Source organism: Photinus pyralis, unplaced genomic scaffold, assembly GCF_008802855.1.
Source record: "Photinus pyralis isolate 1611_PpyrPB1 unplaced genomic scaffold, Ppyr1.3 Ppyr1.4_LG6, whole genome shotgun sequence".
Classification (NCBI taxonomy): domain Eukaryota; kingdom Metazoa; phylum Arthropoda; class Insecta; order Coleoptera; family Lampyridae; genus Photinus; species Photinus pyralis.
The window spans coordinates 40,108,312-40,121,056 of NW_022170663.1; the positions used below are offsets into that span (position 1 = coordinate 40,108,312).

The window sequence follows — 12,745 nt, forward strand, 5'->3', positions numbered from 1 at the left end:
GAACTTGAAAATATTTTCCAGCGATTCTTCATAACCGATTTACCCAATAATTTTTTTACCCCTAAGTCATACGACGAACGGTTCCCGAGATATGGCCAGATAAGCGATTAGCTTCATTATCCGCTCTATGGAAATGAGAAAAAATTATATACTTGTAAGATTTTTTTTGCTCTGTTGAAATATAGTGCTGGCAATCTCAACTGTCCTTGATGTAAATCTCAACAAGCCATGCTTCTTTTTGATGTGGCAGATCAGTTGGGTTTATACTATGAGCAATGCGAGAATCGAGACCTTAATAACGAGATATTACAAAAATTGAAATTTAGAAAGTAATTCCAATCAGCTTTGAATGTTTACACATGATCTAGAAGACGAGATGCAAATGAATTACCCGAAGTAAAAAGTACTCAAAATTTTATTACAGGTACAAGACAACAATTTGCAATAAACACAAAAAAAACAAACGGGTTTTGGTAAGTTTTAATTGAATAAAATAATTCAGAGAGCTTACCTAAAGGAACACTATTTGTTGAGTGAGCATCCTGACCATCACTATTAACACTTGGTTGCGAATTGCTACTTCGTGAAGAGTCATTTAAAACCTGAGATTTTGTAATTGCTGTGGTATTAGTTTTAACCCCCTGGGGGGAAACCGACGGAGGCACCTGGGTACTATGTTTATTGTTTTGATTAGAATTTTGGGACGATCCCTGCGGATTTGATTCAGCTTGTGACGACGTTCGATTTTGCTTTCTTACTCTATTATTGGAACGATAAGGCGGCGCCTTAAACGTCTGCGGGGCCAGCCCATTTACCTGAAATACACTACTGATATCGTAGTAATGGCCTCCTGTAGGCCAAGCCTGAACAACCGACGTGTAAAAAGGTTGTTGCTGATAAGACTGCTGTAAACAAATACGAAAACGGTCAATGGAACTTGCCACAGGTGAAGTAGAATGGAAGGAACTTACATAGACATGCACTTGATTGGAGTATGTCGCAGGTGGTCCAGAGGTGCCGTTCGGATAGATGAACCGCTGCTGCCCAGGAGGAAAAGTAGCAGGGTCGTATACTGCAGTGGGAGGTGGTGTGACGCGAAAACCGTTTTTGGTGAATGTGGGTAGTGTCGTGGGCAAAGGCATTCGATGCATCGGCTTCGCTTTAATTCGCGCCATGATTGGCTTCCCCTGAAATTCCTTAACTTCTTCTCGTAAATACCTATAGGCACGTTGGGCGTCTTCATCCGATTCGAACGTTACATACCACGAATTGTTGTGCGCGAATTCGCATGATATAAATTTAGGGCAGTTCTCGCCCGAAAATAAATTCTGCAAGATCCCAATGAGCGTAACTTTCAATGGGGGGGATATAGTGTTTACCTTGACTTCCTCTAGAGGTGTGTGATCAGGAATTTCTCGTAAAATTACAATACATCGTTTGTGGTTGGGCCGCACTTTAATACCCTCTTCGTCCACTTGCACGTTAGGCGATTCTCGTAATACTTCAGTAATCAATTTGATGTCTTTGGTAAGTTTTTTAACTTGGTTGAAATTTGCGACGGTCCATATTGGGACATATTGGTCGTTGTCCATTTGGGATAGTAAGTACGTATCATTTGCCAAGTTTTCCCTGCAAAAAATACAAAATATACCTATCATGAACTGGAAAATAAAACACAAAGCACTTGCAAATTTTTTAATACATATTGTCGTGTAGTAAACTATGTCATGTACCTAGACGTTATTTAGGCTTAATCACCAAAAGTAAGGACAGGACATCCTGTATATGAAAATATTTCAATTTATTAAATAAATCTGGAGGATTCCTTATGAAAAAACTCAAAGTTAGTTTGTTTCTTTTGAATTTCTATTTCAGTGTTTGTTTTTATCCCTTTTGGAATTGTTTACAATTGTAGTTTTCATTTTATTTTTTCAATTTAGGAATAAGGTTACATCTAGTCGTTGCGATAACGATTTTTATTAATTTGATGGAAATGCATATGTAGTGCTGATAACAAAGACGCAGATGTTTCGAAGAATCGCGTGTTTCATGTTGGAGAAGTGGGGAGATTTGGCGCGTTTATTTATTAAAACATTCTTGAAGGAGTTTATTTTATGGTGGAAGTGATGTTTCCTTAAATATTGGAGACAACAAGAAAACGAGGCTTGCTAGTTTCGCGACGGTTGTAGGGCGTGTATTTTTGTTTACGCTAAATTCTCGACCAATCAGCACTATTTGTTTTGTTGAAGACGCAGTTTGTAATTTTTATAATAAATCTTGTGCAGAAGCAAGTTAAACAAAGTAGCGTAAGAAGTTTAATTTAATTATGGAAGAAGTTTTGTCGAGTTGAAAAATCAAGCACAGCTGCCTTTTGTTAAGGCTCGTCTTAGTCAACAGACCAGTTTTGTTTGTGATCTCTGTTATAAAGCAAAGTGAAGTTCGGAAGCTGTCTGAATTGACGTGCGCCTAGTATTGCAAACCTTTTACGATTAGATTATTTGGATTATTCAGAAAAAGCTGTAAGTAGTTTTCAGATCTGTTATTTTAATTGTCGACCGTCGGCGTGCGGGGTAATAAGTCCAAACAACCGTTGTAAGCTTTTCTTTTTTTCAGGAATTTTGTTTTCAAGTGTCTCGGAGTGAATTTTCGTATTGTGTGTTTATTAGAATCCATTGTGCGACTGTTGTCCCTTTTTCTGTCACCGAAAAACTGAAAATGTCAAATTTCGTTTTCAGTTTCACTAGCTTAAACGATCGGAAATGGAAATCAGAATTTTTAGAACATTCTAGATGTAGAAGCTGCAGGTTACTACTTTTGTATTCCTTATGGACGCCATATTGGATTTGTCCTCTATCTCTAACTTATTACGTAAAAATCCAATATGGCGCACATAAAAAAGTGTAGGCTGCAGCTTCTACATCTAGCGTCTTATGGAAATTCTTATAACAGATTCAGATTCTTCGAATAAAAAGAAAAATAATTTTAAAATGCTCGTAAGTTATAGCAGCAAATTTATTTGAAATCTTGTTTTAATCTCAAAATTATTTCTAATACATACAGCTTTCATGCTCAAACTTTAAATGCTGTCTTTCCAATTCCCATTTACAGCTAAGAAAAATGTTCACGCGTCAAGTTTGAAATTTCATTTCACACTCGCGTCTTTAGCACCTTTCAAGCTTCAAGTTTTGCGCTTCAAAAATGTACAACGTACAAATCTCTCTTTTAATTATTTACACTGCAGACTTCAAAAAGAAGAGTTTTAGGTTAAAATTTAAAGATACCAAGTTTAGGTTAAAGGAACTTCATTCCAGGATCTCAAATACTTTTTGTGTACGCTTCAACCACAAAATGTTAAAATTTAAATTTCACATTGAAATTTAGAGTGCACTTTTGAACCTTCAGATGTTGAAATTTCAACTAGTCGTTATACTTTTAAAATGTATAATAAAATACACTGTATATCTACAGGGAGACTTTAAAAAGGTTTTCGACCCCCCCCCCCCCGCCTATTTTGCGTATGCCTAACTTACTGAAAATGTAAAAACTGACCTTAACGACAATTTTTATGTACAGGGTGGTTCCAATTCGTGGCTCACCATTGAAATCGCTTTCAGACTAAAAAAAATGCATTTAAAATCGAGAGGGAAACCATTTTCATTTTTATTTCGGAAAAATATTTTCCTCATAGAGGAATTATACTTCCTTTTCAGTCTATACTTCCTTGTATTTGCTGAATTGACAAATTACACCTACATGGAGGCAGCCATGATGTGCACTCACTTGGCGCGAAATTCAAATCAACTAATAAACAAGCATTAACCTCACGTTTTCTAAATAAATTACTGTGACACATGTCATTTTCCAAGGTTGCAATAGTCTCAAAACTTAAGTACTAGGAAAATTCCCCTAGAAAATAACTAAAACGTGCACATCATGGCCGCGCCCATGCTAGGGCCATTTCTACCTCTATGCAACTGTTTGATCAGCAGTCCATCTTAATTTATAAGTGCGTGATTACTTCGAATTTCCTCATACTACCTCAACATTTTTAACGCATTTTTGCAAATTTATTTGTAAAATAGTACCTTTTAATCTCACTTTGGCCGACCGGGGCAGCAAATGAGAGCCCATAGAAGAACCCTTGTACAAAGACGAAGAGTGTAAGTGTACCTACCGGGGCCATATAATTAACTTTAGGAACAGGGCTACATGATGTGAGGTCAGCGACATCTGGGCGCCATCCCAGAGCGTGAGTTTACTAACATGGTGATTTTCCAGTGTTTTCCTATTTTCTTCTACAATTTTAGTCCGATTGTTTTCAAATTGGTGTTGTCGAAAAGATCCTGTAAACACGCACAACTCCTGCATGTCGAAATCTTGTTTTTTTTTCCTGAGGGCGAAGTTAACCACCTTTCACAAGACGCGCGTCATAGGAGGGATAATCGACTTTGGGCGTCCAAAGTTTCTTGAAGCTCGAATCGCGGTCACAACTCTTGTACAGATTTTTCTGTATCTTTTTTAACTAAGACAATATACAGGACGGCGGGAACGGGAGCGGAACGGACGCGTAATATATTTGTACAACCGTACAGCAGAATATGCATGCGAACCGCTGATTCGGTATACATACATGCATATTCCGCGTCCGTCCAGCTCTCGTTCCCACATCGGTTTGAATGCACCTTTTTCAAATTTTGATTTTACCATTTTGTTTGACCCAAAAGGAGTGCATGATACCTATACTTCTTTTTTAATAGCATTAACAATTACGGAGTTACACTATAAAAGTGTCGAAAATGGGATGCCCTGGACATAACCTCTTCAGTGATTCTTGGTACGTACTCAAAAATCTGAATGTACTTATCACACTCCATCCGGTACAAAGTCCTAGTTTTCAAGCTTAACTACATTACAGAAGGAATCAACTATTTCATTTCAACGGTTGTCCATTATTTTCTAAATTATCTATATACATGAATATTTTCAGAGGTACTAATCCTAAAAATATTCGGTCCTTTTTAGGGTACAAAAAATAAACCAAAAGGCCTCCATAACTAAGTTGAGCACTGTAAACAATATGGTGATAAAAAAGTATCCAAACATAAGAAAAACATGCCGCAACGTCACTTTTCTAATTTTAGTCTAAATTCTGAGCGGGAAATTCAACTATGGCAAGGCCAAGTTTAAGCCTTACGCTGTGGTTTTGATATTAAAAGTCACCTTTGCGAAATTGGAATAATCCAGGAAATGAAACCACATGAGAAACACATTTGGCAATTTTGTAACGCTAGAAAATACTGGAATAGCTAATGTTTGATAAAACACGTAACAATAGTAAGGTCATGGTTTGATTAGAGTTCGACACTCTTGGCCGTGCTCCTCATTTGTATTAAGTTCCAGAAAAAGATAACAATGTTTGAGAGTGTATTTGAACTTGCGTGAATTGGGTTGGGAATGACAAGGAGCTGATTCTTATGTAGAAATGTGTTCTCCTTCCAAAAAAGTTATCTGGTATTAAGAGTTGTAATTTTTGTCCAGTTCGTTTGGTCGCTGTACCACAAATCTTCTTATTGTTTCCATCTTAAACCTCTTTCTTAGGCGTATTTTTAGATTTGTTTCCAGACAATTTCAACCAACACAGAATTTGTATTTCCGATTGTTATTGATCTTAAAATTCAAATTTCTTAGATGAACTTATCTTTATCAGCCATGGTTCATAACTGCTAGGATGGGTAATTTTCTGATTATTACTTTTTAGTTGTACAAAGTGGTTCTGAACGTAATTTTAAATATATCATGAAACAAAGTAATTTTGAACGCAATAGACAAATGGTTCAGTTATTCAACCAAATAAAAAGATTTTATCAAAAAAACCAAGAACGGAAAAAATAAGGATTTAATCAAGGTCGTGATAAGATTTTTGTATAAATAAAGCTTGTGCACAAGACAAAAGACCACAGGAGTAGGCAAATGTCAAGCAATAAATAAGTGAAAGTGAACCTGTATCGAATGGTAAAATAAAAGTGATCGCAATAACAGCCAATTTACAAGCACTTCGCGATATGACAGGTTATATATGTAAACAGATTGCACAACTACTTTAATTTAGATTAAGTTTCTGAATCATCCTAATTCCAAAGGTTAAAACAGACCGTTACACCGTTAAGATCTCTAAATATCAGATACCAAAAACACTGATTGATGTGCAAAATAAATAATTCATTCCGCCAAACAATTTTTTATTATTTAAGTAATGCAGTCAGCAACCTCAAAGCGTGAGAAATAAATGCACTCCTATTTTTAATTCTGTAATAGGAAAATAGTCAAGTATGCTTTCACTTTTCTGCAACTGTACAGAGTGGTCCAGATCAGTTTGTCGTAATTATAGATGGCCCATAGTAGATCTTATTTGCTTTCAATGAGTCAATATGACTGTTATCACTGACGCATCATACTAAGTAATTTTCGATATCATTACACAATAAATCAATATAGTTTTCGTCTCTCTAACAAGCAAGTGACCGAGACTGTAAACCCACATATTGCAGGTGATACTGGTCCTCCCCAGAATCCATTAATGAACCATCTCTCTGTTTAAACCCAGCCCATCATGCAGTGAAGCTTCTCTCTAGATGCAAACGTTTCAAGGCTTCTTCTTTTGATTTTTTTTTGTCCTGAAAGTAAATGTTTGAGTAAAATCGAGGCAATTATTTTTGTTATTTTTCCAAGAAATACGCTCTATTATTCACAATTTTGAAATCTTTCATTTTTAAATAGAACCGGAATGAAACAAAGTAACTGATTAATGCTGAGAAATATATTTAGAAATGGAGAACAAAAGTTATGAATATATTGGCCTCAATGTAAAAATGACTAATTTTTTTGAGATAATTTTCAAGCGTGGATGGCAACTTTAAAGTCCTGTATGAAGGATGCTTGAAAATATTCCTTCTATTCTCACAATAAATTATTGCGTATGTACGGTTGTACAGTTATGTTATAAAAAGAAATTGTAACATTGTTTGATATGTAGGCGTGATTAATTAAAATCAACTAATTAGGAAAAATATTGTGGGAGTGGGACTGATTTTCAAACATCATTGGTTGGTATACTTGAAACCAAACGTTTTGCCTACTTAACTAAGAATTTTTGCTCAGTCCTCAGGTGTACGCTGTCCAAATTCTGAAATGTCCTACCCTATGATGTACTTTCTGAAACTTTGCCAAACATTTCATCTGCAATGCTTAACCATACAATGTCAAAAACTCCAAAGCTTCGACCGGTTTGTTTCAACAAGGTACAGTTTGTGGGTACGCACTCCGACATTGCCGTACAAATCGTTCACTTTTATCTTGGGAGCATCCACATTGGACACTTTCTGACCTTTTTGATCAACTTCTTTCCCCCCACGACAGGAATTTCATAGAAATTGTTTCCCACCTATCAAGACAATGCGTTTCTAATTTCACCAACAAAATTGATCAATAAATGTAATTTTTATTTAACCTGTAACTTTTACACCTACAGTTACTATGCTATTGTAACACAATAAAGATGGCTACACAACATTTTAACTGAATAGCTAAACGCACACTGGACCAGTGACCCAATCAGGCTGGAAACAGACATGTTTTGGAAGCCCGACCATTTGATTTTTCCACCACATTCGATATTTTCAAAACGTGTCCACCATTTGTGATGTAGAGGGTGAGTTAACGACTGCGCGAAGTAACTTAATGCTTGAAGATAAGATTTTTCGATAGGAGTGCTTTTGTATCATATCAAGATATAAAAAATATTTTGAATTATACAGGGTGCATCCACAAAGAGAGCTTTAAGGAGGTAAATATTTTTAAATGGCACCCCCTGTATTTGAATGCATTGAATTCTACTTGTAATTGTACAAGTCTTTTATTACATGCTTAATATACAAAGAGCTTGTAGTTTCAATGATAATTCGATTTAAAAGAAAAATTTTGCATTTGCAAACTTCAATTTATTGTCAAAATTACTACTTAAATTTTGATTCCAGACTCTACACCTTTTATTCTTAAAAAGTCATCTACTATGAAACAATTAAAAATAAATTTACAGGATGTTTGCTTTCTCCAGTTACTTCATGTTAAAAAACCGCACTTTTTAAATGGGACACCCTGTATAGTTTTTGGCATCTTTTAGTTCCTCCAAAAACCTTCAACTTTTGGTAATAATAATAATAATCTCCTATACCCATCTCTGATAGTTTTTGAAATATCATGGTTTTCGTGGTTTTATATTCTAATAAAAGCTATAATTTACATAATAATGAGGTGGCCATGCAAAAAAATGAAATTAATGTGACTGGATGACATTAAGAGGTTAAGTAAATTAAATGAGTGTTTTCGTTCGTGGTGGTGTTCAAGAGAAACGGAAAAATAAAAAAATGTAACACTAAAAGATTTAAAAAATTCAATATTGATTCAAAAAACATTTAAAAAATTTCAAAAATGTTCTTGAAATTTTCTTGCATTCAATACAAGATTCAACCATTTTTTTCAATCTTTGGATCTTTTTTGAATATTTTTAATCACTTTATTACAAGACTGATCCACCTCGCCAAAACATGTATACACCTACTTCGACTTCTTCGAACTGGTTTTATTCGTCATGTTATTCTTATGAAAGCAACGAAAGGAATTAATTTCTACCAACCACAGTCGCCTTTCTCTGCCTTTAACTGTGATTGGTTCTCGGATTGGTTATAATTCCACGTACCTCAAGAGCGGTGACGGGGAAGGTACTAATAAAGGACGAGTAGAAAGTTTCGATGACACTCATCTACTGGTGAAAAGTTTAAGTGCAAATATCTCAAGAACAAAGTGTTGGGAGCAGGTACTCTCAAAGGGCGGTTAAAGCGTCTAAACTGTCACAGTGAAAACTTAAGTGTGAATAACTCGAAAATTGAGAAGTCAAATGCAATAATAATAATAATAAATTGTCTTTTATTGGATAGTGTATAAAATATATATAAAACATAATAGAAGGAAAAACAAAACTTAATGTTGACACAATCCAATGGTGCGCAGTTCAGATGGGGTACATGACCACACATCTACTCTTCCACTTAACCCCTCCAATTTAATTAACTAAACAACAAAGTGGAATGAAACTAACTATATAATGATGTGAAGCGTATGATTAACATACATATGGGAATGACGATTGAACAAAACCGACAAAAGAAAATAATAATAATAAAACACATGTTTTGTGTGTAATTATTGCACAGAATTTCCAGTATATAGCGTAAATTTTGAATGTATGCCAGGAGGCCTTTAAATGTTTATCCCCATTAATCATGGACCAAGAACTAAACATCAATTCATTTTGCATCGTACAGGGTGTTCCATTTTTGACACTTTTATAGGGTATTTACGAGGGTATTTATTATCAAACTGAGAAATATAAACCTGATGTGCTCTTTTTGGATCAAACTTAAAATGATCATTAAAAAATTATACATTTCGGAACGACCCTATAATTTGTTAGTTAAAACCGATACAGGAAAATGTTTGCTATAAAAGAGTCTTTATAATGATTATTGAACAATCTGCCATTTTTAAAATAAGATAAGGGGCGAGATAAGGGGTCTGGTAAAATAGATATCGGACCAAGCTTATAATTTTTCATGGGACACCCTGTATATATTACTCAAATTTAGCACATTACATTTTTTTTTTCAAAAATATAACACTAAAAGATTTTTTAAAAAATTCCAAATTGATTCAAAAAAGGCGTAAAAAAATTTCAAAAATCTTTGAATTCTTTTGTATCATTTGAACTAAAGTCACTGAATATAGAAAGTACCGCAATCCATTGAGCTCGTGTGTTAGAGAGAGAACGCATGATTTTTGCCCAAAAATGGCGGAAGTTACCAGATTCTAGTAACTTTAATGTTAGGGATTGTTCCACCTGTTTGGAGATATCTGTATATATTTTTATAAAACAGGACAGTACTATGAAGTTAGGTTCTAAAAAAGTACAGCTATTCAGATTTGATTTGTCAATTTTTTTAAGTTGGCAGCAAATTTGCCCAAAAATGGCGGATGATTGCGGTACTTTCTATATCTAGTGACTTTAATTTGAACCTTTTATTAATTTTTTTGAAATCTTTAGACGTTTTTTGAATTTTTATGTGAACATTCGCATATATGAACATTCTTGTATCATTTGAACCTTTTATTAATTGTTTTAATCTTTAGACCTTTTTTGAATTTTTATGTGAACATTCGCAAATATGAACATTTAGTAATGTGAACAATACATTTGCAGGTTCAGACTAGCTTGCAACTGTTTTCGTAGCTTATTAGGCATTTTTGTAACAAATGCAGAGGCGAACGCACGTGTTTGTGTTCATAATTTACAAAATGGCACTGTACTATGTGATCAAAAATGAGTTGCTGTCGAGTCACATTTGGAATTGTTGTTTGCATGGGAAATCGTACTTAACTTAAACTTCCAAGGGCGTCGCGACTGCCACTTATTTTTGATCGCCCGTTATATTATAGAAACAAATATTTTATATGCCTTCGGTAGCGCGAACGATCTCGAAAACATGAACCCTATGGAATTGAGTTTGTATTAACGAGGGTCTACTGTATATCATAAAATTTGACATTACATTAATTATACACGAACAGAAAGTCATGAATAGAACACAGACTTATTACAAATATCTGCACTCACAGGCGAATTCATCAGGGTGTCATTATTTTTTTCAAAAATGCGCTAAAAAAATAAACCTACATGCTGTTACTTAATGTTTACCTGAAACATGGAAGTGAGCACAATTGTCACAGTTTTTATTTCACAATCGTGTCATTTCAGTTGGGCCAATTTGGATCATTCAAAAGTGACAATAAGTTGGCTAACCTTCAATTTTTTCCCATGGAAATTTCAGCGCTTACTAGTTCAATTATTTAATTGCAGTTATGACTAATCATAATAAAAATAATCTTAAGCGCGAATATGAGGGTTTACTTACTGTGAATCTTCGAAGGATGCTTCACCAACAACACTTTTTACATAACCAGCCTGCTTATTTTCGGACTGGTCACAGTTAAGACTAATTACAATGTATAACGATTTCATTACCGTTTCGCTGATTTAGTTGCATAATATCTTAAGTGCAGTAAACCGAACTGTTCAAATTTTCTACAGTTACTAATGAAGAGAAGATTCAAGGTCAAGAGAATGATTTCAAAAATCTGTTCTTCCCACTAATTAAGTCATATAATCAAATCGCCAACTGTGACGAATTGAAAATATTCGACAATCGGTCTCTGATGTAATCTGATTGATGATACTTAACATTTAAAAAAAAAAGGCACTCACCTCGAAAAATAGTATTCCAGTTGTTGCGAGAGCATTTGTTTTAATTGTGGTAGTGATAAGGCAGGATTCTGAGGTAAATTCTCCTGGGGTACCGACACAGGAACGGGGCTGAGCGCCTCCGCTCCTTCCGCTACCCCGTTGACTGCAACAAATTCGGGCATTGTCGAGCCACCGAGTTGTGCAGCGGTACAATCAGGGGTGGTTGTGTAGACCGCCCCTGAAGGCAGTTTGCCGACATCCCCATTCATGTACACGTATCCTAAAAGTAAAAGGGGTAATGTTACTAAAGTGCATCGAAATTGCATCCCTAACTTTAAAAATAGATTCTGGAGCTTGTGGCCATATGTCTCTAAGGGCTGTTAAACGGAGGTGGGTTGAATTGTTGTGCTGGGTCTGTTTTCAACAATAACTGCTCATACATACCATACATGATCAAATATGGTGACTTTTCAGACACTGCAGATTCTAACCTTATTTTAAAATAGTGATGGGTGTAAAATTTGAATCAAGGTCATTTTGTGAACAGTTTTGCAGCAACATATTGCAATTGTCCGTTCGGTTTTTAATTAAAATGTAGTAGGCTTTGCTTTTTTTAAGAGAATACTTTCGATTTGACGTCTTCACGGTGTTTGTTATCGATATTTCGCCCTCGATTAATCTGTCAAGTAACGGACGACCGATGCAATTTTCGCCACTGTTACTCCATAATGAAGATTAAAATACGCATAACAAAAGTAGAATTCGATTAGAAGTGAAATAAGGGACGGCCGTGCAAAAGGAATTGAGAACGTTAAATATAGAAAACAACGACGACGATAGATAATTATATGCTCTCGGCATACATAACTTGGATGCATAGATGCCCTTACTAGCATTTAACTAGCGGTAGACAATGGGGAGGAATTTGAAAAGTAACCCGGAAGCCATGTGCCAATCTCTCGGGTTTTTTTCTCTGATAAAGCAATTCGTCGAACGGGTGGTACATGTAAATGACTCCCTACTTTGCAGATGTGTTACGTTTAAAGCACTAGCGAGATAATTAAAATTACTCACTAATTAAATCCAACTCGCCACAGTAATCCTCAAATTGCTAAAACGCGAGGTCACTAAAAAAAATTGTTTGCAGCACGGTTTTTATTCGGCACAATTCACTAACTAATGCTCATGAAAACTTGTAAAATGGCCGTCGCTGTGCACATGCCACAGTAAACTAGGTTTGAGGGTGTAAGAGAGAGAGCGCGATGTCGGTTACGGTGCTGCCGCCTTTCACAAAACAATCCAAACAAATGAGAAAATTGTAATTTTTTCAAATACGGCAGCAGGATTGATGTTATTTTAAAAACTTGATACACGCACTTTCGTTAATGGTGC

At 35.3% G+C, this 12,745-nt stretch overlaps 1 protein-coding gene and 1 long non-coding RNA gene across 7 annotated transcripts in view; both read right to left on the reverse strand.

Moving 5' to 3' along the window:
- Positions 1 to 12,745, reverse strand: part of LOC116173513 (la-related protein 4) — a 39,699-nt gene that overhangs the window by 16,640 nt on the left and 10,314 nt on the right. For 2 of the 6 annotated variants that reach the window (XM_031491018.1, XM_031491021.1), the window contains exons 3-6: positions 11,375 to 11,633; positions 1,380 to 1,629; positions 972 to 1,328; positions 512 to 905 (exon numbers count right to left, since the gene is read on the reverse strand). In XM_031491018.1, the coding sequence (XP_031346878.1) occupies positions 512 to 905; positions 972 to 1,328; positions 1,380 to 1,629; positions 11,375 to 11,633 (1,260 nt within the window). Of the gene's footprint in view, positions 1 to 511; positions 906 to 971; positions 1,329 to 1,379; positions 1,630 to 11,374; positions 11,634 to 11,797; positions 11,821 to 12,427; positions 12,715 to 12,745 lie in introns of those variants that run through there. The other 4 variants (XM_031491020.1, XM_031491023.1, XM_031491022.1 and 1 more) reach the window with 4 other exon arrangements.
- Positions 6,223 to 10,907, reverse strand: LOC116173521. The gene is made up of 2 exons (XR_004145953.1): positions 10,808 to 10,907; positions 6,223 to 6,674 (listed from the first exon to the last, which is right to left on the reverse strand). It is a non-coding gene; the product is annotated as an uncharacterized LOC116173521 (long non-coding RNA).